The sequence below is a fragment of the Vigna angularis genome, chromosome 10, assembly GCF_016808095.1.
Source record: "Vigna angularis cultivar LongXiaoDou No.4 chromosome 10, ASM1680809v1, whole genome shotgun sequence".
In the NCBI taxonomy this organism is placed as follows: domain Eukaryota; kingdom Viridiplantae; phylum Streptophyta; class Magnoliopsida; order Fabales; family Fabaceae; genus Vigna; species Vigna angularis.
In genome coordinates, this window is record NC_068979.1 from 22,857,833 (window position 1) to 22,882,635 (window position 24,803).

The window sequence follows — 24,803 nt, forward strand, 5'->3', positions numbered from 1 at the left end:
ATATAATAGTTCTTATATTGGTAGATTAATAGGAGTTTAATAAAGTCGAGAAACATTTTACTAGTTTTGAAGAACATCAAGAAAATGTCACAAGTATAAAACACATTCATAAGAAGATAATAGAAATGACTAAGAGCATAAATACAATAGTTAATGGCATTTTAAAACATAACATGTATATTTATTAGAATAAATTCTCTGATGTCTTAAGAGTTGTTATTAATGGAAAAAACGCGTCATCAAGAATAACACCACGGTCTTCTATTTCGGAGAATCACTCTATCAATAAAGAAATATGATGAACACAATAATATAACATGAAAACACCAAAATTATAGAAAAATATGACCGTTTTCTATTGAAAATCAAATGTGGAAATTTTTACAACACATTCAACATCACATTCGACATCTATAGACGATTATGGACAAATCCTTATTCAAATAAATTAGTAAATGCATTAGCATTGTTTTACAACATAGTAAATACAAAACTAAAAGTATAAATTGTCTTTATTGTAGGCGTGATATTTACACAGTTGACTTTCTCTGTAAATTTGTATTATTAACAAGTTGAAGAAAAACCAATTTTATTTAGACTTTTTGTAAGAATTAAATGATTGTTTTTTTTTAAATGTTCTCTCCACGTCCTTCTCAGTAATAGAGATATTGATTTATTCCAACCTTTTATGTTAGTTTCCCACAAATACAACAAATAAGTTTAAACAACACATGTTGTTCGAGATTATGTTGAGGGCTTCACCACATAATATTTTTTTAGCAATAGTAAGATTTTGATAGAACACTAAAATCCAAACCTTCACTTGTGTGGTGAATATAAGAATGGGGTCATTAAAACGACATACGAATGAAAACAAAAATAAAAATGTATTCTGCTGTGGCAAATAAAAAAAAGGGACAGGATTGTTTGGTTCCAAAGTGTAAAATAAAAATATCTTAATTTAAATAAGTTATATTTTTTTACTATATTTTATTTGTATATAAATTTATTAAATAAAAATTATTATAATTCATTAAAGTATGGAAATTCAATTTTTCTATATATAAAATAAAAGAAGTTAATGCCTTAATATATAATAAGTCCAAACAATTTGTTAGTCCTACTTTATTAATGTGAAGAATGTCAACTGTTTCTATAGAATTTCTGATTTATTAATATATATAGTGTTATTATGGGCTCATAACCAACCGAACGGTAAAGGTGTAGAAGAGTGTCTAAGTTATTTTGAGCTCACGGGCGACCGATGATTCCTCCCAGACAAATGAACTGAGCGAACAAACAATTAACCGCTCGGTAAAAACAGCCGTTAGGATAATCAATAGTAATAACTGCTGGGAATTTAATGAAAATAATTGTCATTTATTGACAATTAATAATGTCATTTATTGATGATTAATGAGTCAGACCTAACGGTAAGCTTATCATAATATATAAATATTTTTCTAACAAAGAGGACAGATAACTTTTAACTCTGATAACTAAACTTCATTACAAGATTATTACGCAAAGTCACTGACTTGAGCGTCGGAGTGTTTTCTGCAGACACCCTCTCCCGGGACTTAGACTTGGATAAGGAGAAGAGAGAAGACAGCGCAACTGACTTGAGCGTCGGAGTGTCTCCTGCAGACACCATCTCCCGGGGCTTGGACTTGCACAAAGAGAAGAGAAAAAACATCACAACTGAATAATTGAGCGGACAACTTTGAATATTTTGAATTAGAGATCTAAATCCTGCCGAAACATATAGTATTTAAAATATATTTTATATTTATAAAAATGTGTATATTTTATTGTGACCCGTGTCATTCTCGAAATCACACATCCATGTGTTATGCCAGCACTTCAAGCATCCTTACATCACGTCAAACGATCACTGAGAAAATTGTGACTTAATTACGTCTAAGTTAAAAAATATAAAAACATTTTCTTTATAAAATAAAAGAAAAATGTGAAATCTCAAACGCTAAACGAAGAGGAATTTGCAATTTTTAAAATTCCACATCAGAAGATATTTATATACTCTTGAATAAATTCACGAAACTCAATCCAAAATGGAGGTACTTCACTATGATATAAACAATAATATTTGGACACACATATATTATAACAATTGGATTTATCTGAAACGTGAATAACGCAAGTACATCATACAATATAATAATAATTCCATGATTTCTAAAACCGAAAGAGCACGTCAACTTTGTAATACAAAAGCTTTTCACCCATTGCTTACGTAACGCCATCATGTATCACCTATCAACTTTTTTAGTAGATTATTAATTGGTTGCTGCATCTGAAAGTTATGTTTTCCAACCTTGCCTTCTCATACATAAACACTTAACTCTATCAAATAAACACATTTTCCACTGCTGCATAGTGATGGCTAAAAACGATTTGAAGCTTTTGGGTGGGTGGTTCAGCCCTTATGCCTTAAGGGTGCAGATTGCCCTTAACCTGAAGGGTGTAGATTACGAGGTTATTGAAGAGACCTTGAATCCCAAAAGTCAACTTCTTCTTAAGTCCAATCCTGTACACAAGAAAATCCCAGTTCTCCTCCATGCAGATAAAACTATATGTGAATCTGCAATCATAGTCGAATACATCGATGAAGTTTGGACCCATGCTCCCCCCATCCTTCCACAAAATGCCTATGATCGAGCTAATGCCCGATTTTGGGTTGCTTACATCGATGACAAGGTATTCAAATATATATATATATATATATATATATATATGTGTGTGTGTGTGTGTGTGTGTGTGTGTGTGTGTTAGCTTTTTCTTTCTTTAAGTTGTATGAAAAAACTTAGTTATCATCATAAGCTATAAGGTTTCATGTGATTCTCATTGAATGAGTACTAACTGTTTGAACTGGGAGTAGTGGTTTTCGGCCTTGAAAGGTATTCTTATGGCTGAAGAGAATGATGAAGCAAAGGAGGCAGAGTTTAAGGAAGCAGAAGAAGTGTTTGAGAGGATGGAAGAAGTGATGAACAAGGGCAGTGAAGGAAAGGCCTTTTTCGGAGGAGACACCATTGGATTCATTGATATTGGTTTTGGAAGCTTTCTGAGTTGGATCAGAGTGTTGGAAAAGATGAATGCAAGAAAATTGATTGATGAAAACAAGCACCCTGGCTTGATCCGATGGACTGAAAATTTTGCTGCTCATCCTGCTGTCAATGGCCTTATACCAGACACTGACAAACTTATTGAAGTTGCCAAGGCTTTTAATCAAACATTAAAGGCTCGTGCAGCTGCAAACTAAATGGAAATTTAGAAATTTTAGTTGTTTTTGGTTCTAACTTTATTGGCATGAACTTTAGTTTTAAATAAAACTAAAAAAAAAGGGTTTGGGTTTAAAAATAAAGAAGAGGTTACTGGGATTTCTTTGTTCTTGAGTTTAAGGATGTCTTCCATCAGAGTGTTCCAATCTCACTTTGAGATTAGAAATTTAGCCTTTGGAAGGAAATTATGTGGAATCGATTTGTGTTGTTTTCTTAGGTTTTTGATCTCTCTCGTGTATGTCATGTCTTACGTTGTAGTAGTATAAAATAATGGAAAAATAACTGTTGTCTTTCTGGAGTTTTCTTTCAATTTCAACGCTATTATTCTCTTGAAAGTTAAATTATATATTTTTTATTCCTTGGAGCTTTTCATTATTAAATTGTAACGTTGTATGCACTATCAATTTTATACTACTAAAATACTTCACGTGGTTTTTTTTATATTACCACACACTTATCCTCACTAAAGATACAAGTATTATATTATCTTTCCCTATTATGTTAAAATATAATATTAGTTACATTTCTTTTCCTTTTTTCAGATATGCAATTTTATTTTCTCTTTCATACGTAACACGAATATGCATTACTGGGTTTTTAATTATGCTAAAATGTTCTTAATTTAATATACCATATATCGTTCACTCACTTGTTGCTTTCTAAGTCGTAATATTTAAATAATTTATTAAAATATAAATTATGAAATATATATATATATATATATATATATATATATACATAATTTTAATAGTTAGAATTTTTGACTCATATATTATTTAACGTGTTAGAATTATTATCTTAGTTAAAATTATAAAATGGTTTATAAATATTATGTTTATGATTAATAACATAATTGTTACTAAGGGTGGAATTAGAACTATTAAGTTTGGAATGTGATTAATACCAAATATAAAATGAATATGTTGTACAGAATGTAACATTACTTACTATATTACTTACTATATTACTTACTATATAAGGTTTGTTTTCTCTTCATCTCATCAACAGAGGTAACTAAAACAGTCTCTAAGACTTTTTATATTTGGAAAATCACATATGATTAATTTCATCATCTATATCATTTCCATGACAAACTCAAATACACTCTTATCTTTTTTTAACATGAATTAGATTACGTTAAAGATTAGTATATGATTGTGACATGTGGTCAAACATAATTAGTATATTTTTAAAATTTCATTCAGTTGGTATAATAGCAACCCATACTCTTTCATGTGGGTTTTTTTTGAAAATTTTGAAATTTTGATTTCTTACCCGTATCAACATTACATAAATATACATAAAACAGTTTCCAATTTTCTCCCGATCAATCTTTTCTATAGAGTAAGTCATTTTTTTATCCTTGTCTTTAGTTTTTAGTTTAAGATACATGCATGGAGGATTTCTCGCATGTGTCACTTAATCTCTTTATCTAGTTTCTTATCGATCAGTGGTCCTAAATATCTATCCTAATCATGATTTTATGATTTGTAGGCATTTTTAGAGTTCTCTGAGCTAAGACAAGGGTAGGGTGCTTTATAGAGTTGTTGTAGCTTTCCAAACAAGTAAGGGAAGTTAATTAGTTGTTTCTAAAGTTATAGTAACTTTAAATTATTTTGATATTTTTATATTTAAATGAACATGGTATTTTGTGGTGTTAAATGAATAACATGATGAATTTGAGTATGTGATAGCATAAATGAGTTTATTATGAGTTGAATTGTATGTGTTGTGAAAGATTTTGATACGTGGTTGGATTTATATTTGGTTAATATTGAGTTTTGAAGTTATATTGAGTAGAAAACTGAGGTAGCATTGTGAAGTGGAAAATATGTTGATTTTTATGTTGGTTTTGGTATAAAAAGGGAGTTTTTATAGGAGAAAATTTGAGGCAATGGTTAAATGAGGAAACTGTGGTTTTGGGTCTGTTTTATAGTCATTTAGAACTTGTCTAGGCTTTGAGTTAAGAGAAATCTGATGTAGAATTGATTAGTAGTTGATAGTTTGAGTTTTGTATGGTTTCTAGTTCCTTTTAGAGGTTTTGACTAGTGAAATTCTAAAATAGATGGTCTGTGTTGAAGTAGAGGGTTTGGAAGTGAGTTTAGGCAATTGCTAGTAGTCAAGTTAGTTTAGTGCACCTAGTTTCTGGTCTTTTGAGCAAATATGTTGTTTGATGTTTATTTGGAGCTCATTTAGGATTTAGTTGGCCACTTAGAGTATTAGGAACGTGGTTTAAAGCAAGAGAGATGAAATACATGACATTTTAGTTGTATGTTGAGTAGTTGAACCTTGATTCCTGACCAAATCATCAAATTGGTATCTAATTTAAGTTATAAACCTATTTTTAAATCATTCCCAGCGTCTAGGATGTCATTTTGATCATTTGGATAGGTATGGGAGGCAACCAAAGATAATTTGGAGATTTTTGCCTTTCTGGTGTGGCACTCAACGGCAGGCAGCGATGCTTGCACGCTAAAAAGTTGAGAGCTTTGGTGCTCAGCTACAATAGAAAGGCGCTCAGGCGCCAGTTTTACGCGAAAAATAGCACTACGTGACAAGGATGTGTTGCTTAGCGCCATGGTCTTTTACATACTCTCTTTGTTGTGACATTCTCTTGCTTTAGTGGTTTCTCTTAAGGTTGGTAATTAAATCTTACTACAAACGACTTGTTGTTTATTTATGTGTGAAAAGTTTGTGTTAACGTGATGTGCTTTGTGAAAGGAGAATTTCATTGGAAATTTTTTATGGTGGCTTAAAGTATTTAGGATGTTTGTTTAACTTAATATGAAATGTGATGTATGATTAATCTGTATATCTTGTGGTTGTTTCTTTTAACATTAGTTTATCCTTGTGTGTTTTTTATTTTTGTTATTTGTGTATGTTTTATTTCTTTTTGCAAATGGTGATAACATCTCAGTGGAATAGGCTTTGGGAGGTGATGATGTGAATGTATGGTTGGGTAGAGTAGTTAACTATTCAAATTTTATTTTGAAAGACTTTTTATAAATATTTATTTTATTTTCTCCTTTGGTGTTGTATATAAAGAATATATTTATAGTTATTTTGGATAACTCTGTGTATTCCTGGAGTTTGAATATTGTGATAGTTCATACCCTATTTAATATGAATATGTTACAATTTTGACATATGTTAAGATTAAATTTATTATTATTATTTTTTTTAATATTAATATTATTATTATTTTATTTTTAGTATTATTATTATTACAATAATAATTTTTATCTTAAAGATTTAAGAAAACACGTTAAGTGAATTTTGAAACCGATTAACATATATTAATTTTAGTTAATATTATCATATATTAAATTTCATTTTTCTTATTATTATTATTATTATTATTATTATTTTCAACCTTAGATAACAAATTTAAAGAAATATGTTAATCGGATTTTTAAATATATTGAGATTTAGATTTTATTATTATTTACCACTCGCACTTCAATTTAAATAATAATAAATTATTATTATTATTATTATTTTATTATATTTATTTTTCTTATTATTATTTATTATTGTTATTATTTTGATTTTGATTTTTATTATTATGATTATTATGTTTTATTATTATTATTATTATAATTAATATTATTATTATTATTATCATTATTATTATTATTATCATTATTATTTTATTTTTATTATTTTTATTTAATATATATATTTATTAGCATAGTTAGTATCCTGGATTTTACAATAGAATAAAAACAGTGTTGGTGGGATTTCAAAATTTAATATCCGTGAATTTTATTCAGATTTCAAAATTTAGTGATAAATTTTTTAATAAAATTTTGAATAGGTTAATATTTTAAATTGAATTTTAAAATTTGGTTAATTTTATGAATTTTTTAATTTAATTTTGAAATTTTTTAAGCAGATTTCCAAATTGAGTAATTTTCTAAATTGGATTTTAATGAGTAAATGAACGGATGTGTACTGTTAAGAAGAATTGGTGGTAGGTAGCTGGAATAATTGTGGGAGAGAAAAAACAAATTACTCAAAAATATAGTTAGTTTGGAGGTGTAGGAAGAAAACTTGAGGGAAGAAGTATTCATGGACTTTTAGTTTAATGGGTCTAATATACCATAGAACCCATAACAGCTACACACTGAAATAAAGTACAAGACTGCATATCTTTTAAGGACGAAGGAACCATGGTTACCCAAACTTGTAATATAAAACCTTTTTAAAGTAAATTTATTTATATATTAAATTGTATTTTTACTCTCCAATTTTTTATTCAACATTTTTTTGAAACTTTTCACTATCTCTAAGGATGGAGAACCCAGAACAGACCAAAAGAGAAGGTGAAGACAAATCATGTAGAACTTACATTTTTTATCAGAAAAGAATATATATAAATAATACATCACTTGGATTGTTCCAATTATATACATCATGATATTTTTGTATCCAAGACATGCTTAGATTCAAAGTATTTTAAATTTTTTACAAATACAAAAAATCACTTTTTAATAATTATTTTATTTATAAAAGTATTGTCAAGGGATTGATGCAAAAATTCATTTTCAATTCAATTTCTTTTCTTTTTCTAATATGCAATTTTATTTTCCCTTTCACAACACGTAACATCAATATATGCATTACCAGGTTTTTAATTTAATATACCATATATCCTTCACCCACTTTCTTTTTAAGTTGTAATCTTTCAATTAAAATAGTTTATTAAAATATAAATTATTAAATAATCACACACACACACACACATATATATATATATATATATATATATATATATATATATATTTTTTAATAATTGTTAAAACTTTTGGATTATATACATTATTTAAATTTGTAAGGATTATTATATGATTAAATAAAATTATAAAATGGTTTTTTAATATTATATTAACTAAGGGTATAATATTTATATGAAAAGTTGATATGCAGATATTTTATACTAATATTCTGATTTGATCAATGATCAAATTAAAATTATTAAAAATTTAGAACGTGACTCACAACAAATATAAAATAGGTTATGATCCTCAATTATTGAGAAAGTAATATTAATTATTGTATTAGAGTTTTTTTTTTCTCTTTATTTCAATAAATAAAGATAACAAAAAATAATGTCGACCTTCTATGCTTTGAAGATTATATACCTATGGTTAATCTTATTACTCATAATTTCTAATGAAAAACTCAAGTACATTTCTTTTGTCATACATTTTGGATTTATATGGCTAAAAATACGTGACTAGACACACTTATTATATTTTAGAAATTTGTTCAATTGGTATCAAAGCAACCTATACTTTATTCATGTGGGTTTTCTTTTTTGAAAATTTTCAAATTTGAGTTTCTTAAGCATATTAGTGCAATGAAGGGTTTCGGTTTCAGTTAATTTACATAGTTTGGTTCAACTTGATGAACTGGATTTTTAGTAGGTCAGGTCCAATTTTGACTTTTACAAATTTTTTTAACTCGTTTAAACATGTGATGAGTCGGGTTTGACAACTCTAATAAATATCACCATAATAAATATAATTATAAGCATAGTATATCACAAATATCTTTGAATGTAATATATGAAAAAAATAAATCAATTATTTCACAATCAATTACCACTTTTACATTTTTTGTCCCACTACAACAAAAATGACTTTAGTAAACAATGAAAGATCACAATCACATGTTAGTAAAAAATCATTGCCTAAACTTTAGCAAACGGAATGAATTTTTAGTCATGGTCTAAGTGGTTAGGGACTATAGGCAAATATTATTTTTTTAGACCACAAATTTTTTTAAATCGTGGCCTAAAATATATGAATATGTAACAATGAAAAAGTTTTTACCTAATATGACATTTGGCAACACTAAAAAAAATTTCTCTAAAATATGACAATAGATAACACTTTTACAACCACTCATAATGTCCACATTTACTTATAAATACAATACATTCTAAAATGGAGTCCTCACTCAATTTCTTTCATTCTCATTTTATATACTCATTATGGTTTTACTGACTCAAGTGTCAAAAAATTTTATGTAGGTCTCTCTTGTTTGATCTATGATCAACTTTTATATATCATTTTTATTCTCGTAATTTTAATATATTTCTTTGTGTTGGATTTAATTCCCTCATCCACATTGAAATAGAAGCTTTGATATTTTTTTCTTATTATTTATTTATTACATTTAATTTGGTTTCATTATTTACATAAAAAAGTTCAATTATATTTTTCAATTTTCAAAATATGATATTATAATTATTTTTCATTCAATTAATCTCAAAATCATTAAATTTTAATTCACATATAATATAGTTTATACAAATGAAAAACGCAGTGACAGATTACAAAATTAACAATATCAATTTCAATACAATATTTACTCTTCTAACGTTTATAGTTTTAAATAATAATTCGCAACGGTTAAATCAACAGCACCAGTGGTCTAGTGGTAGAATAGTACCCTGCCACGGTACAGACCCGGGTTCGATTCCCGGCTGGTGCAGTCAATTGTTTTCTTATGTTTTAAATTTCCAGTTTATATGTTTATTCATTTAAACACTATTGCTCTGCTTGATAAATAGTATATAAAATATATTTTATACATAAATAAGTGTGTGGATTTTTTAGTGACTCGTGTCATTCTCTAAATCACACATCCATGTGCCATGCCAGCACTTCTAGCATGCTTACGTCATGTCAAACCATCTTATTAAGAAAATTAGCTTGCTCACGTTATGTCAAACGATCATATTAAGATAATTATGTGACTTAATTACGTCTAATTTAAAAATATAAAACCAATTTTTAAAGAATAAAAGAAAAATGTGAAATCTCAAACATTTGAATGAAGGAGTGCTTCTCCATACACCTCACTAAGTTCATCCAGCACCTCCTAATTCTTTTTTAATTCCAACTGTTCTCTCTCAGCAGCATCAGTCAGAATATTTTGGTTTTATAAAGAAGCTGACCCATCTTCAAAGCTTCCTCTGCATGTTACGCTTGAAACCCTACACCTGCTTTCTAAAACACTCTTCTTTTTTCTCTGTCCTCCTCTACCACATCTCAAGCTTTATTCGCGCTCTTCCCGTGCCCTCCTTTGTCGTTTTTCACCATTTTTTTTTATGTTATGAGTGATCTTCCTTCCCCTTCCTCAATGGTGTGGGTGTCGTTGTAGGCTGTTGTAGTAAGGTATCTTCTTCTCGCACATTTCACGTACATTAAGCTTCCTAGCGTCCAAGTTAGTAATTTTGATTTCGTTAGAGCTCTAGTATATAATGCACGATGTGTGATGCTATGATAGAATATATGTATGTGCTTGTTTTCTGGTTGATCTACTTGAGCATCCTTTTACGGGTTGATCTGTGCTAGGTTTTTTCCGCTTCATCGTTGTTGGACGACGTTCGGAGGAGTCGCAGGCTTAACCACAGTTGGAATTGCGGCTAACACCTGCCGCACTTGGAAGTGCAGATAAGTGTGGCCCGTAGTTCGATTTGCAACCGTAGTTGGATATGCGGTTGGGTTTCGGAGAATGACGTTGTGGGTGATCCGCTGTTCGAACTGTGGCTGAGACTAACCGCACTTGGATGTGTAATTTGTTGTCGCCGCACATGGAGTTGCGGTTTGGTTTAGGTTATTATTTCTGGTTTTTTATTTTTTTTATTACATTAGTATATTTTATGTATTTTGAACATATTGTTTGTTTATAAAATTTGATATTGATATATTCTTTAATTTTAATTTTCATGTTAGTTGTTAAATAAAATGTAATCTATTTTCGGAGTATATTTTGAATTAATTTATTTGTTTGTTAAATTTTGTTGAAATTGTTGTTTTCTTAAAAATTTTAAATTTTTATATATTATTTATTTTGTATATAATTTTATTTAATTTTTAAATTTTTTTTTATGAAATTGCAATATTTATTAAATTATTTATTTAATTAAATAGTTATTATTATCCGTAAATTTTATTTTTTTACATATTATTTTTTATTTATATATAATTATTTAAGTATTATTTATGTAATTTTTTTGTTATTTTAATTATTTCTTTATTATTTTATTATTGATTTTATATTTTTTATTCCTTATTATTTGTTTGCATATTTTTTATTATATAATTATATATTTTTTTGTATATAATATGTTAATAATATAATTGGTTAATAGAAATGGTTAGAACTAGATGTGCATCATCTTATCGTGGTGAGGCTTCATCCTCTCATGTTGAGCCATCATCTTCATCACATGATGAAAGGAGACGACCTACGACATATGCTCGTAGACACATAGAAAAATATCGCGTAGACGTCATTGATGAGCATGATCATGAGGAGCAGAAGGAGTTTATACAACATGGACATGGTGAGGATGATTATGTTGAGGAGGATGTTCAGCAGCAGGATGACTCTAGTGAGGAAGAACATGAAGTTGAAGGTAAAGATGACGATGAAGATGATGGATTCTCAGGAGGTCCACATGACACCTCCTTACTTGCCCAGTATACCTAGCATGTTGCATTTGCCATATGGCAAGGCCGGGTTAGTCATCAACCTAAATGTTAATTGTTTAATAATTGTTAGTTTTTTTTATATATAATTGTGTGTTTTTTCGTAGGATCGAAGGGGGTAAAAGTGATCTCCCATGGCAAAAAATTGAAGCATTTTGGAATGTACCATGAGACCATTGAGCCTTATATCTCCATGTCGAGGTTGGGTTCTTTAGTGAACCTCTCATTCGAGTATGTCGATCGTGGATTGATCGTTTCCCTTTTGGAGACGTGGAACCTAAAGTCTAATACTTTCCACCCCCGATAGGTGAGATGAGTGTCACATTAGATGACGTTCTCAATCTGCTCCACCTATCCATCATGGGTCAATTTTGTAAGGTTGAGGAGTTAGAGTATGATGAGGCTCGATCTCATATTATGGAGTTGCTTGGCGTGGACCTCGCCAAAGCTTCAGCTGAGATGAAACAGTCACGCAGTCCAAAAGTTAGGCTCAGCTGGCTACGTGAGGTCTACTAGGAGCGTATTGAGTAGAAGCGTTGAGAGTGTGCTGCTCGGGCCTACTTGTTGCATCTACTTGGATGCACAAGTTTTAGGAATAAGAGTGCCACTCTAATTCGAGTCTCGTATCTCCTTCTTTTGCGAAACTTGAATGCTTGTTCGAGATATGCTTGGGGAGCAACAGCACTTGCACATACATATGAGCAGTTAGAAGATGCTAGCTTTAGTGAGGTCAGGTAGATAGCTGGATATTCCACTCTTCTATAGGTACATTACCATCTTGTAAGTTTATTTTAATATATTTTAGCAATGAATAAAACAATTTAAGTAATGTTTTTTGTAGAGGAATTTCACCCAGAGGAATTATTCCAGGCTGATATCGTGTTAATACACAAGCACATGGTAGGTCGTACGTTGAGCTCAAAATGCATCCACAACGAGCACTGTCCATACCTATTTCATTCACTCGCTCAATTTCATCAGCAATAAGTCCTAGAACGTATCGTGAAACACGTCCAACAAGTCTTCTATATCTCAATCCTTTGTAAGCATCACTCATTACGTTAAGACTTTTTTCAAAGGACGCCTTGATCTTATTATGTTGTAGGACAATGACGTTATGCATAGCATCCCAACACGAGCATAGGTCTCCCATACTAGATCCCAATAATCTCTTCAGGTTTCAGTGCGCAGACTCAACCTTGTCACAAAACACATTAATACATTAGACACAAATATGAAACACATAAGTAAAAAAATTAATTGTTTGTTGTAGTGTTACCTAGATGCATAACTTTGTTCGTCCACGCCTTGACGAAGTATGTCTTGTACAGAATGATCCAAGTGCGGTTGACATAATAAAAAAATAGAGGCCATGCAGAAGAGGCATACTCAAGACAATGAACATGAGAACCAAACATCGACTGGTCGTCACAATCCATGACATTTTGCCACACTTTCATCAACACATCCCATGCCTCAACATTATCCACTAACATCTTGCATTTCGCTTTAACATTTTTCATAATGTGGAATGTACATAGCATCTGATACATCTCCGGAAATACATTACTAATGACATTTATCAAAGCAAGGTCTCTGTCAGTGACAATAACGCGTGGACTGTCCTATGATGTCAATAATAATCCTTTGAACCTTTCCAATGTCCAAGTGAAATTATTTTGGCGTTCACTTGAAAGAAATGCAAAGGCAGCTGTGAATGTCAAACTAGTTGATGTGACTCCAACAATCTCCAACAACGGAAGTCGATATTTGTTCGTCTTGTACGTCATATCCATTAAGAAAACAATATTAAATGAATTGACCAAGTGCACTGAATTAGGATGTGTCCAAAACAGGTCACTTACCACGTCAAAATCGTTCAAACATTTACTTCTCTAAATGTATTTGTCTCTATCTAACAACATCATCAACTGCTGCGTGATGGGAATATTTGATCAGTGGAAAACTGATCTGTGTAATTACCCCCACCCACTTCATTTAGAAAAGAAGAAAACTCCGACATAAAATCAGAAATTTATTTGAGAATCGAAAAATGGATAGTTATCCATCTTATATAATTAAATACGACCTACAATAAATATTACAATATTAAAATTTAATAAATAACAAATAAAAAATAAAAAATTAAGGATTACTTTTAAAATTAAAATCAAACTATAGAGAAGTTGTTTAAGCTAAAAACATTCAATGTTCTTAGTGAAAGCTTATATTTATAGACCTAGAAAGGATTATTATGCTCCTGTAACGAGATAGACTATTTTTCTTTCCCAAGTGAACCTTAAGTCCAATTTTCAGAATCAAAATATACTACATTTCTCGTCTTAAAGCCGCACCAATAATACATAAATCAAAAGATACAATTACAAAAGGACCATACTGTTAGCTTCTTCTAAGGGGCAAAATAAAGATAATTAGAGAAGGACATTGGGATGATGGAGAAGGCAAAAGAATGGTGAGACATGAGTGGAGAAGAATTGAGGGACCAAGCTACGACACAAGGTATGAAGATTATAGTGGACACTAACATTTTCACTATTGGAAACTTCATAACCCATCCAACTCAGGCTTACACAAATAAGTAGTTGATTTCACGTAGCTGACAAAAACCAATGACAGAAACTATATGTTGCTATGCACACTCATGCAGGTTGCCATACAAGTGGCTTTACAAGCATCACGGGTTACAACAGGTTTGAATTCTCCCGTAACTAAGCACAAAGATCTACCAAACGGATGATATTCTAAAAATACTAAGAACATGAAAGCACTCGACGATATTCTAAAAATACTAATAACATGAAAGTAGTCGCACAATTTATCTCATATTCAGCTAAAAGTTGAAAATCAACTAAGCTCAAAATTACCCAAGAGGTTTTCCTCAACTTTCGTGAAATGGAGGTCATTCATAACTAAAACTACGCAACTGACTAATACATAACACATATTAAATAAAAAATCATATAACATAATACATAAAATACAAAACATTTAGAGGAAATTAGGCTGCACAGTGCAAACACACTTGGAAGTGCGACCCTTCAAAATCGCATGTCGAAGTGCGGTTTGGGGCAGCTGAAAATCGAAGTGCTGTTGTGTATAACCGGCGTCCGAGCGGCAGCAATCTAAAACCATAGCTCCAAGTGCGGTTAAGTGTGTTTAATTGAAATGCTAACATGTACGAGCTTTCTCAAGACGCTCTTCCTCTCCTCCAATGCCACAACACCACCACCACCAAGGATCACCACAAGCACAGATCACCACTACCACGAATCAAAACCACCAACTCAAAACAGTGAGTTGTCCAGTGAACAAAATGCTAGTAATACTGAAGTGAACAAAATACTATGCTACAATGAGTGAAAAAATGGAACCACGAAGAGGGATGCATGTTAGGATTTATACAATCACAACAATATTTGAATTGTTAGTAGTTAGGAAAATTGTTGATAGTTAGTATATCATTAAATAATTATTAATTATGTTTTTACTTTATTAAACCAAGAACAAAGATATAAAATTAGTTGTGCAGGATGAAAAAGGTTTGGTGGAAGGAGAATGACTCTGAACGAAGAGGAATTTATAGACAAATATAATACATTTCTAAAATCAAAAGATCACATCAACTCTCGTCATTTGACTCGGTCAAATAATTTTTTATTACAGTGATATTACTTTTCGATTTAAAATCATAATATATATTATTATATTATTTATTAAAAATAGTGTAAAATAAATGTTTTTTTAAGATCCGTGTCAAACTAACTTTTCTCCCATTGAATTAGTACAATAATTTTTCAAACCCACTGCTACCTAACACCATTGTGTATCACCTCTCAACTTTTGAGTTGATTATTAATTGGTTGCTGCATCTAAAGTTAGTTTTTCTAACCTGCCTTCTCATATCTATTTACACTTAAAATCTATCAAATAACAAACACATTACAGTGCATAGTTATGGCTACAAACGACTTGAAGCTTTTGGGTTGTTGGTCCAGCGCTTTTTCTCTAAGGGTGCAGATTGCCCTTGACCTGAAGGGTGTAGATTATGAGGTTATTGAAGAGACCTTTAATCCCAAAAGTGAACTTCTTCTTAAATCAAATCCTGTGCACAAGAAAATCCCAGTTCTCATCCATGCAGATAAACCCATATGTGAATCTGCAATCATAGTCGAATACATCGATGAAGTTTGGACCCATGCTCCCCCCATCCTTCCACAAAATGCCTATGATCAAGCTAATGCCCGATTTTGGGTTGCTTACATCGATGACAAGGTATTCAAATATATATATATGTGTGTGTGTGTTAGCTTTTTCTTTCTTTAAGTTGTATGAAAAAACTTAGTTATCATCATAAGCTATAAGGTTTCATGTGATTCTCATTGAATGAGTACTAACTGTTTGAACTGGGAGTAGTGGTTTTCGGCCTTCAAAGGTATTCTAATGGCTGAAGAGAATGATGAAGAAAAGGAGGCAGAGTTTAAGGAAGCAGAAGAAGTGTTTGAGAGGATGGAAGAAGTGATGAACAAGGGCAGTGAAGGAAAGGCCTTTTTCGGAGGAGACACCATTGGATTCATTGATATTGGTTTTGGATGCTATCTGAGTTGGATCAGAGTGTTGGAAAAGATGAATGCAAGAAAATTGATTGATGAAAACAAGCACCCTGGCTTGATCCGATGGACTGAAAATTTTGCTGCTCATCCTGCTGTCAATGGCCTTATACCAGACACTGACAAGCTTCTTGAAGTTGCCAAGGGTTACAAGGAAAGATCTCGTGCAGCTGCAAACTAAATATAAATTTAGAAATTTGTAGTTTTTTTTTTGTTTCAAAATGTTGGCATGAACTTTAGCTTAAAATAAAACTAAAAAAAAAGGTTTTAAAATAAATAGGTTCTGGGAATTTGGGTGGCTTCTATCATAAAGTTCTAATTATTAGTATATTACACTGAATTTGATGGTTACAGTTACGTATTTATAATTGTTTTTGTTATGTTTTTATTTTTTTTCGTTTTTCTTTTCTATAGGGTTATTTATGTATTCATACACTTAAATTTTTTTAATATAATATGATGTCAGAATTATATACTCAAACTCTTATCTCTTGTTATTTTGACTAAATTTGAGAAGATTTGAGAGAATTTAAAAATAAATTTTTTTATTGTTTATTTGAGTGAATTTAGAAGTAAATAAAAATAAATTTGAAAATAAATTTTTTAATTTGTCATGTCAATACAATTCTATACTAATTTTTATATATTTTATTTCTAAATTCACTCTTATTTATTTCTAAATTCACTAAAATAAACGATAAAAAAATTTATCTTGAAATTCTCTCAAATTTTTTCAAATTCACTTTTTCAAATCCACTTAAAAGAATAAAGTATTATTTTGAATTAGTTCTTCAAGAATAATAGTTTTCTTAATTCTCGTACTTTCATGAAGGACGTAGCAGAAGTGATTCTCCCCTATACGATTTTTGCTTAATCGGAAGAAGAAACAGTGCTTTCCACACGTTTCCTGAACAAAAAGAAAATGCTTGGTCAATTTCTGTGGCTCTATTTGTTATAATTATATTTAACGAAAATTAGAAATTAATTCTACAAATAAAAATTTCCACATTAAAAATGATTCTTTTTTCTTTTTCTCCTTCTTCGTCGTTATATTCGCTTTATTAGTTCTTTATGTTTTCTTTTAACCCATATAATTTTTTTTCATGAAATAATATTATATAACAAATAATTATTTTCTTAATTTATAATAAAACATTCTAATAATAAAAAGGCCAACAATCCTAGAATATTGTCATAATAAATGAGTTGAGGAGGGTGGCAACTAGACACAAATTTTGGAGAACCACTTTTGCTAGCTCTTTTCCTTCCTTTCCATGGCCTTCTAGATGTTCCACTCCTTGAACATATTCATATTCACTCTTTCTTCCGATTCAAAACAACAAAAACTTCAATTACATGATTCACAGTCAGAACGAAATCTGGTAGGAATAAATCAAAATAATGTTCCATCAACACAAAAAACCGGCATCGAAATTATTTTTTCTGAATAGTTCTTTTGATTAAAAAGTTTCAAGTTAGCCTTCCATTTCATTTTTGTTTTAATTTTGTCTATTTTTAAAATAATTATCTTAATTAGGTAAAATTATTTTTAATGTTATGTCACGTCTTAATTTATAATTTTTTTTTAATTTTACAAAATTTGTTGTTGTTATTTTTTGGTGTGACAGGTGATAAAACAATATCATGTATTAATGTTAGTGTCAAGTGTTATGGTCTGATTTTAATTTAATTCTATATATGTTTTTTTCTGATTCAATTTAGTCTTAATTTTTTTTAAAAATAAAATAATATTGTCTCCTTCATCAAATTTGTTATTTGTATAAATGTTATGTTGATAATTTTTTTTATTAAAAATAACTTTTTAACATATTACATATTATTATATATTATTAACTCATGATTTTTTAATCATGTTTTTATAATAAATTTTAATATAAATATTAGTATAATATTTATACAAATAATAAATTTAGTCCTAATTAAAAGATAATCATGTTTATTATTTGTATAAATGGTATTAATTAATTTATTCTTATAAAAAGCACATGGATTAATAATATATTAGTTTTAAATACTTACTTCTTTTGTAAAAACATTTATTAGTTAACATTTATAATTAATTAGTTTTAATCTTATAAAAAAAATATAGATTAACAAAACATGATCATTAATAATATATAACAACGTAATATGTTAAAAATTTATTTATAATAAAAATATCATTATAGTATTTACATAAATAATAAATTTTGTCTTAATTTCAAAAGGGACAATATTGTTTTATTTTAAAGAAATTGTAATCACATTGAATCAAAGAGACATTTAAAGGACTAAATTAAAATCAAGATAATAATATTTGACAATTACTCGTGACATTTTGAAAAGTATCTTATCTCTTTCTTATTGTTCTATATTTGGATTTATTTTTTATTCTATTAGCATAGTAATTATTACTAGTTTTAAATCCTTGAAGAAGTTCAAATTTTTTTTGTTATACTCTAGGAGATTTAAACATACATCACAAATAAATCCTTAAAAATGATGATGATTCACATCTTATAAAACCTATATTATTTATCCTATTCTTTTAGTTTCTTTTAACAAGAAAATATACAAGTATCATATTATCTTTCCCCATTATGTAAAAATATAAAATAAACTACATTTCTTTCCTTTTTTGAGATGTGTAATTTTATTTTCTTTCACATGTAACATCACTATAAATATGCTAAAATGTTCTTGATTAGTTCACTCACTTATTATTATTTTTTAAGTTGTAATCTTTCGTTTGAAATAGTTTATTAAAATATAAATTATGAAATACATATTATATATATATATATATATAAATAATTTTAATAATAAGTTGGGTTCGTGTATAGTATAAAATATTAACCGAGTGTTTACAAACAACCAACCGGATATTCAGGTAATCTATTTATATCTTATTCTGTTTATATTTTATTGGGCTTACATCAGCTTAGGATCCATAAGGTAAATTATAAATACAAAGCCAGGGCCGAAAGCCACGTACGTTCCACTTACGCATTATTTACTCTACATGACTTTTAAATAGTCGAAGAGTGATAACCACTCACTAAATATTTAACCAAGAGCCGAGGTTCTTCAAATCACACGCCTAACTTGAGCGTCGGAGTATCTTTTGCAGGTACATCCACCCCCGTCCAAAAGGAGACCGATCGGCTTGCGCCAACACCGATCGGCCAACAGCTAGAGTTTGGAGGCGAGCGAGCGGCCCAGACGCGTCAACAAGTTAGTCTCTCGGTCCCCAAAAATATCTACCGAGACAGTTCGTATTTTAACAATCTCATTAATGCAAATCAATGTACCCAAATTAAAAAATATGATACATCTTATTTAATTTGGTGAATACCCTAAATAAGTAAACACAATGAAGGGGAAGTCAATAACATAAAAATGAAGTTTTAATGTTAGAAACAAAAAAGTCAAATATATAAATGGTTACGATCACTAAATGGTTATCAGTGGAATCACTTCAATGAATTAATTAATGAATCTCACGCAATTAATATATATGTTTAGATAATAGTTTTACCCATTATTTCCTTCTTTACCTATTTCTATCAGTTTTCCATTTTGGGAGATGTATTTTTTTTTTCACTCTCGTAATTTTAATGTATTTCTGTGTTGCGTTTTATTCCCCATCCGTATTATCTTCAGTTTGGTTTCACATTTATCAAAAAAAGTTCAATTAATTTTTTCAATTTTCAAGATATCATATTATAATTATTTTTCATTCAATTAATCAGAAACCATCGAAAATTTTAATTCACATATAATATAATTTATGCAAAAAAAAAAGTACAGTGACAGATTACAAAATTAACAATATCAATTTCAATACATTAAAGGTGAGCAATGTTTCACTTCTAAACCTTCTTCTTCTTATTTGGTAACTCCCAGCTCCTAACGCAAAAGCACCAGTGGTCTAGTGGTAGAATAGTACCCTGCCACGGTACAGACCCGGGTTCGATTCCCGGCTGGTGCAATGATTTTTCTTTTTTACATTTTAAATTTACAGTTTATATTTATATATATACACTGTGGTTTGCATGATATAATGTATATAAAATATATTTTATACATGAAACTTCATTTCTAATACTAATGTTACCATTTTCTAAACCAAATCGATGTGAAGAGAGAATTGTAATTATTATGGAGGCAAATAAAATTTTACATTAAAAGATATTTATATACTCTTAATAAATTTAAGAAACTCAATCCAAAATGGAGGTAATTCACTATGATATAAACAATAATATTTGGATACGTACATATATTATTATAATTGGATTTTCTGAAACGTGAATAGGCAAGCACTATAATGTCTTTAAAAAAATTGAAATCCATGGCTCTATTTAGAGTGTGTCATTTGAAATTATTGTACATCTTATTTTATTAATTTATTTATTTTTAATAAGGATAGAAATGAAGTTTTGTTTTAAGATAGTTTTTCTTTTCGACAAGAGTATTGTTCATCGTCTTCTCTTCACCGAAATCATCCTATCTTTTTTGTTTTCTCGTTAGAAGTTCCATTAGCACTACAATAAAATAGTGAAATCTTGGATTTATAGGTTGATAGTCTTTTTCAATTGTCTTGTTCAATCGATGCAACAACGAAGATGCACAGAAATACATAAAAACGTGAAAATACACAAAGGTGCGAAGGTTTTGAATACTAAGAAGTTTAGAAGATGAATAACAGCAGTACCTATAAATAGGAAAAACTGGAAGATAAAATAATAATATTAAATAAAGGCGGGTGTTTAAGTTTATTTCACTCTAACAATGAAAACGAGTGAATTAAAACTATTAAAATTGATGTTTAAGTTTATTTCACCAATTTCTGCTACACACATTCAAGCATTATTATAATAAATTATAATAAAAAAAACATAGATATTATTTGGTTTAATCATTCACTAAGTCCCTATTTTCGCATGGAATCTCAATTTCGTCCCTTTCTTTCTGAAAATCTCAATTGGGTCCCAATTTTATGAAAATTGCAACAAATCGATCCTTTCCGTTAATTTGGCTGGACGACGTTAAAAAAATTGATGAGTGAATGCTGAGATGACGAACGAGCGCTCGTCCAGCAGCGAACGAGCGCTCGTCCAGCAGCGAACGAGCGCTCGACCACCGAACGAACGGTCGTCCAGTGTGGAACGAACGGTTGTCCAGCAGTAAGAGGTCGACGAGCGTCCGTTCTCTGGTGGACAATCGTTCGTTCCACACTGGACGACCGTTCGTTCGGTGGTCCAGCGCTCGTTCGCTGCTGGACGAGCGCTCGTTCGCTGCTGGACGAGCGCTCGTTCGTCATCTCAGCATTCACTCATCAATTTTTTTAACGCCGTTTGACACTATTTAACGGAAAGGATCGATTTGTTGCAATTTTCATAAAATTGGGACCCAATTGAGATTTTCAGAAAGAAAGGGACGAAATTGAGATTCCATGCGAAAATAGGGACTTAGTGAATGATTAAACCATATTATTTTGTCTTGTGAAACATATCTATTGAAACAAGTGGTGATTTTTTCTGATTTTGAATATTGGTGAAGGAAAAGGAAGCATCAAATCAATCATTACTAGGGCAAACATTAGATGGTCCCATCGTAAAACTTTTTGAATTTATAATGAAGTAATTTGTTGGTAGCTGTTGGTAGCTAGCTGCTGCGTACTACACCACAAATACGTTATCTCTACCTCTCTTCCTCATCCACCATTCATATAAACACTTCATTCCCTAGCAAATAACTCAACACAACAACCGCATTCAAAGCATAGTAATGGCTAAAGACGAGTTGAAGCTTTTGGGTGGGTGGTTCAGTCCTTATGCCCTAAGGGTGCAGATTGCCCTTAACCTGAAGGGTGTAGATTACGAGGTTATTGAAGAGACCTTGAATCCCAAAAGTGAACTTCTTCTTAAGTCCAATCCTGTGCACAAGAAAATTCCAGTTCTTCTCCATGCAGATAAACCCATATGCGAATCTGGAATCATAGTCGAATACATCGATGAAGTTTGGACCCATGCTCCCTCCATCCTTCCACAAAATGCCTATGATCGAGCTAATGCCAGATTTTGGGTTGCTTACATCGATGACAAGGTATATACACTTAATTTTTCTCTTGAAACTCGTGAATATACACTTAAATTCATTACATCATAAAAATATATTCTTTTTTGTTGTGGGAATAGTGGCTTCCGCCCATGAGAAATATTCTGATAGCTGAAGATGATGAGGCAAAAAAGCCACACTTTGAGATAGTAGAGGAGGCAGCAGGGAGGTTGGAAGAAGTGCTAAAGAAGAGCAGTAGTGAAGGGAAGGCATTTTTTGGAGGAGATACGATTGGATTCATTGATATTGGTTTTGGTAGCTTTCTGAGTTGGACGAGAGTGATAGAGAAGATAAATGGAAGAAAATTGCTGGATGAAACCAAGCACCCAAGTTTGGTACAGTGGGCTGAAACATTTGCTGCTCATCCTGCTGTCAATGGCTTTCTACCAGAAATTGACAAGCTTATTGAATTTTCCAAGATTTTAAAGCTAAAGTTAGCTGCTGCAAAGTAAATTAATCAAGTTAATTCAGGGATGAATTTCAAATGGTTGTTCTAAGCTATGCGTTTAGCAACTATCTTCATTTAGAACTTATGATAAATTTAAAATAAAGTACAATCATTTGTAATTTGTTGTGCTTTTGAGTTTTAATGTAATGTCTCAACTTTCAAAATTTCATGACATCAATATTATTATTAGGAGTTTAGTTTAAGTTGTGACTCTTCTTTCCATTTATATATTTGTAAATATAGAATTAAATGTTTCTGAATGTTTTTATATTAAAAATTTAAGATGAGTTACAAGTCGTAAATTAAATAAAACTGATAAATTAGACTTCTACATAAGTAGAAAAACTTATGAATTCATTATTTTAAAATATTTTGTTAGAACTGATGCCCAGTTTTTTTATATAATCGATGTGAAATCTGCCACATTAGAACGTTGAAATGAAATATAACGTGCAAAGATTGGATGAAATAAAAATGATCTGAGTGTATATTAAATGCATGTGGGACAGGATCTAAAGAGAATCACGTGAGAAGATGGCTACATTTTTCGAAGGTAAAGAGTTGGAGTTTTACATGAAGGGGAAATGCACCGGCTGATTTTAATAATTTCTTAGTATTTGCAAATAATACTTCATCTCTTATGATTTGGCTACCTGTTTTTGTTTATTAACTATCTGATTTAGCTACCTGATGATTTTGCACGCATCCATGTTGTAATTCTAAGAAGATAAGAAGAAATTCACAGATTGATGGTAAGTGGTTTGATATTTCTATATATGAGTTGTGGACTTCAAACTTCTTGGCTTATGAGGTTCAAGATCCATATAATTGTATAGCCTGATTGTGAAACGATAAGTGGTTCCAATTTTTTATCTGGGTTTTGTGGTTTACAGATTCCTACAGGGTATGACATGATTTATTTGGGTTCCAAATTTTTATTTGGGTTTTGTGATTAAATCTGTCTTATTGTTCCCACACCGCCTCCCAAAATGCTCATCAAACTCCAAATTCTATATTTAATAACCTAATTATCTTCAAGCTTTGTTTTAGTCTTTATCTTTGATTTATTGGATAGTGATTGGATTTCTTAGTCTATTTTCATAACAACACATCAACTATTTGATGAAATGTGGCATTCAATTGAACTCAAATTGCACATCTATGTTGACTGTGTTTACAGCATGCATGGGACTGACCATGATAACTTATTTTTCACCCTTAAGAATTTGAATAAATGCTTAGAAATCACTAATTTTTTGACTGTTTGTGTTGTGTATGTTCAAGATCAAAGTTGAAGTCCCTATCTTTCTTTACTGCATGTGAACTCCATGCTGGAGCTGATGATTTTTTCAAGCTTCATGGACCCGTCAATACATTATAAAGGAGATTTTAAACTTTGGTTGCAGTAATCAAGATTTTTCCATGATACTTGACGCCCTCCTGAAAACAAAATCTAGAGCAGTGCTGAATGATATAATTAACAAAATGGTAATATATATTTGCTTGCTATGTGACGCAGTTTTCTCTGCACATATCTTAAATGTGTAAAACTCATTGGACATTTTATTGGTTTTCCTTGTAAATATATATTGTTGCTACTCAAGTTTACAGATGTTACATAACATTGTAAAGCAGTACACTGTACTTCAAAAAAATTCCAATACTACGAAAGTTTCTGAAGGTGCTTAGATTACTCATATTTTAGGTTTTTGTTATATTCCTTCTTATTAATATATATATATATATATATATATATATATATATATATATATATATATATATATAGTGTTTGGATATA

At 30.2% G+C, this 24,803-nt stretch overlaps 3 protein-coding genes and 2 non-coding genes across 5 annotated transcripts; all 5 read left to right on the forward strand.

Annotated features, from left to right (window-relative positions):
• Positions 1-2,260: 2,260 nt before the first annotated feature.
• LOC108344491 (glutathione S-transferase U17) lies at positions 2,261-3,597 on the forward strand. The gene is made up of 2 exons (XM_052869676.1): positions 2,261-2,718; positions 2,900-3,597. The coding sequence occupies exons 1-2, from the start codon at positions 2,401-2,403 to the stop codon at positions 3,278-3,280; spliced, it is 699 nt and encodes a 232-aa protein (XP_052725636.1). The 5' UTR covers positions 2,261-2,400; the 3' UTR covers positions 3,281-3,597.
• A 6,132-nt stretch (positions 3,598-9,729) lies between these two features.
• On the forward strand, positions 9,730-9,800 carry TRNAG-GCC (transfer RNA glycine (anticodon GCC)). The gene has a single exon. It is a non-coding gene; the product is annotated as a tRNA-Gly (tRNA).
• Positions 9,801-15,652: 5,852 nt separating this feature from the next.
• Positions 15,653-16,771, forward strand: LOC108343857 (glutathione S-transferase U17). The gene is made up of 2 exons (XM_017582271.2): positions 15,653-16,099; positions 16,241-16,771. The coding sequence occupies exons 1-2, from the start codon at positions 15,782-15,784 to the stop codon at positions 16,613-16,615; spliced, it is 693 nt and encodes a 230-aa protein (XP_017437760.2). The 5' UTR covers positions 15,653-15,781; the 3' UTR covers positions 16,616-16,771.
• A 3,583-nt stretch (positions 16,772-20,354) lies between these two features.
• On the forward strand, positions 20,355-20,425 carry TRNAG-GCC (transfer RNA glycine (anticodon GCC)). The gene has a single exon. It is a non-coding gene; the product is annotated as a tRNA-Gly (tRNA).
• Positions 20,426-22,172: 1,747 nt separating this feature from the next.
• On the forward strand, positions 22,173-23,208 carry LOC108343858 (glutathione S-transferase U18). The gene is made up of 2 exons (XM_017582272.2): positions 22,173-22,545; positions 22,638-23,208. Exons 1-2 carry the CDS (start codon positions 22,228-22,230, stop codon positions 23,007-23,009), a joined length of 690 nt encoding a protein of 229 aa, XP_017437761.1. The 5' UTR covers positions 22,173-22,227; the 3' UTR covers positions 23,010-23,208.
• Positions 23,209-24,803: the final 1,595 nt, after the last annotated feature.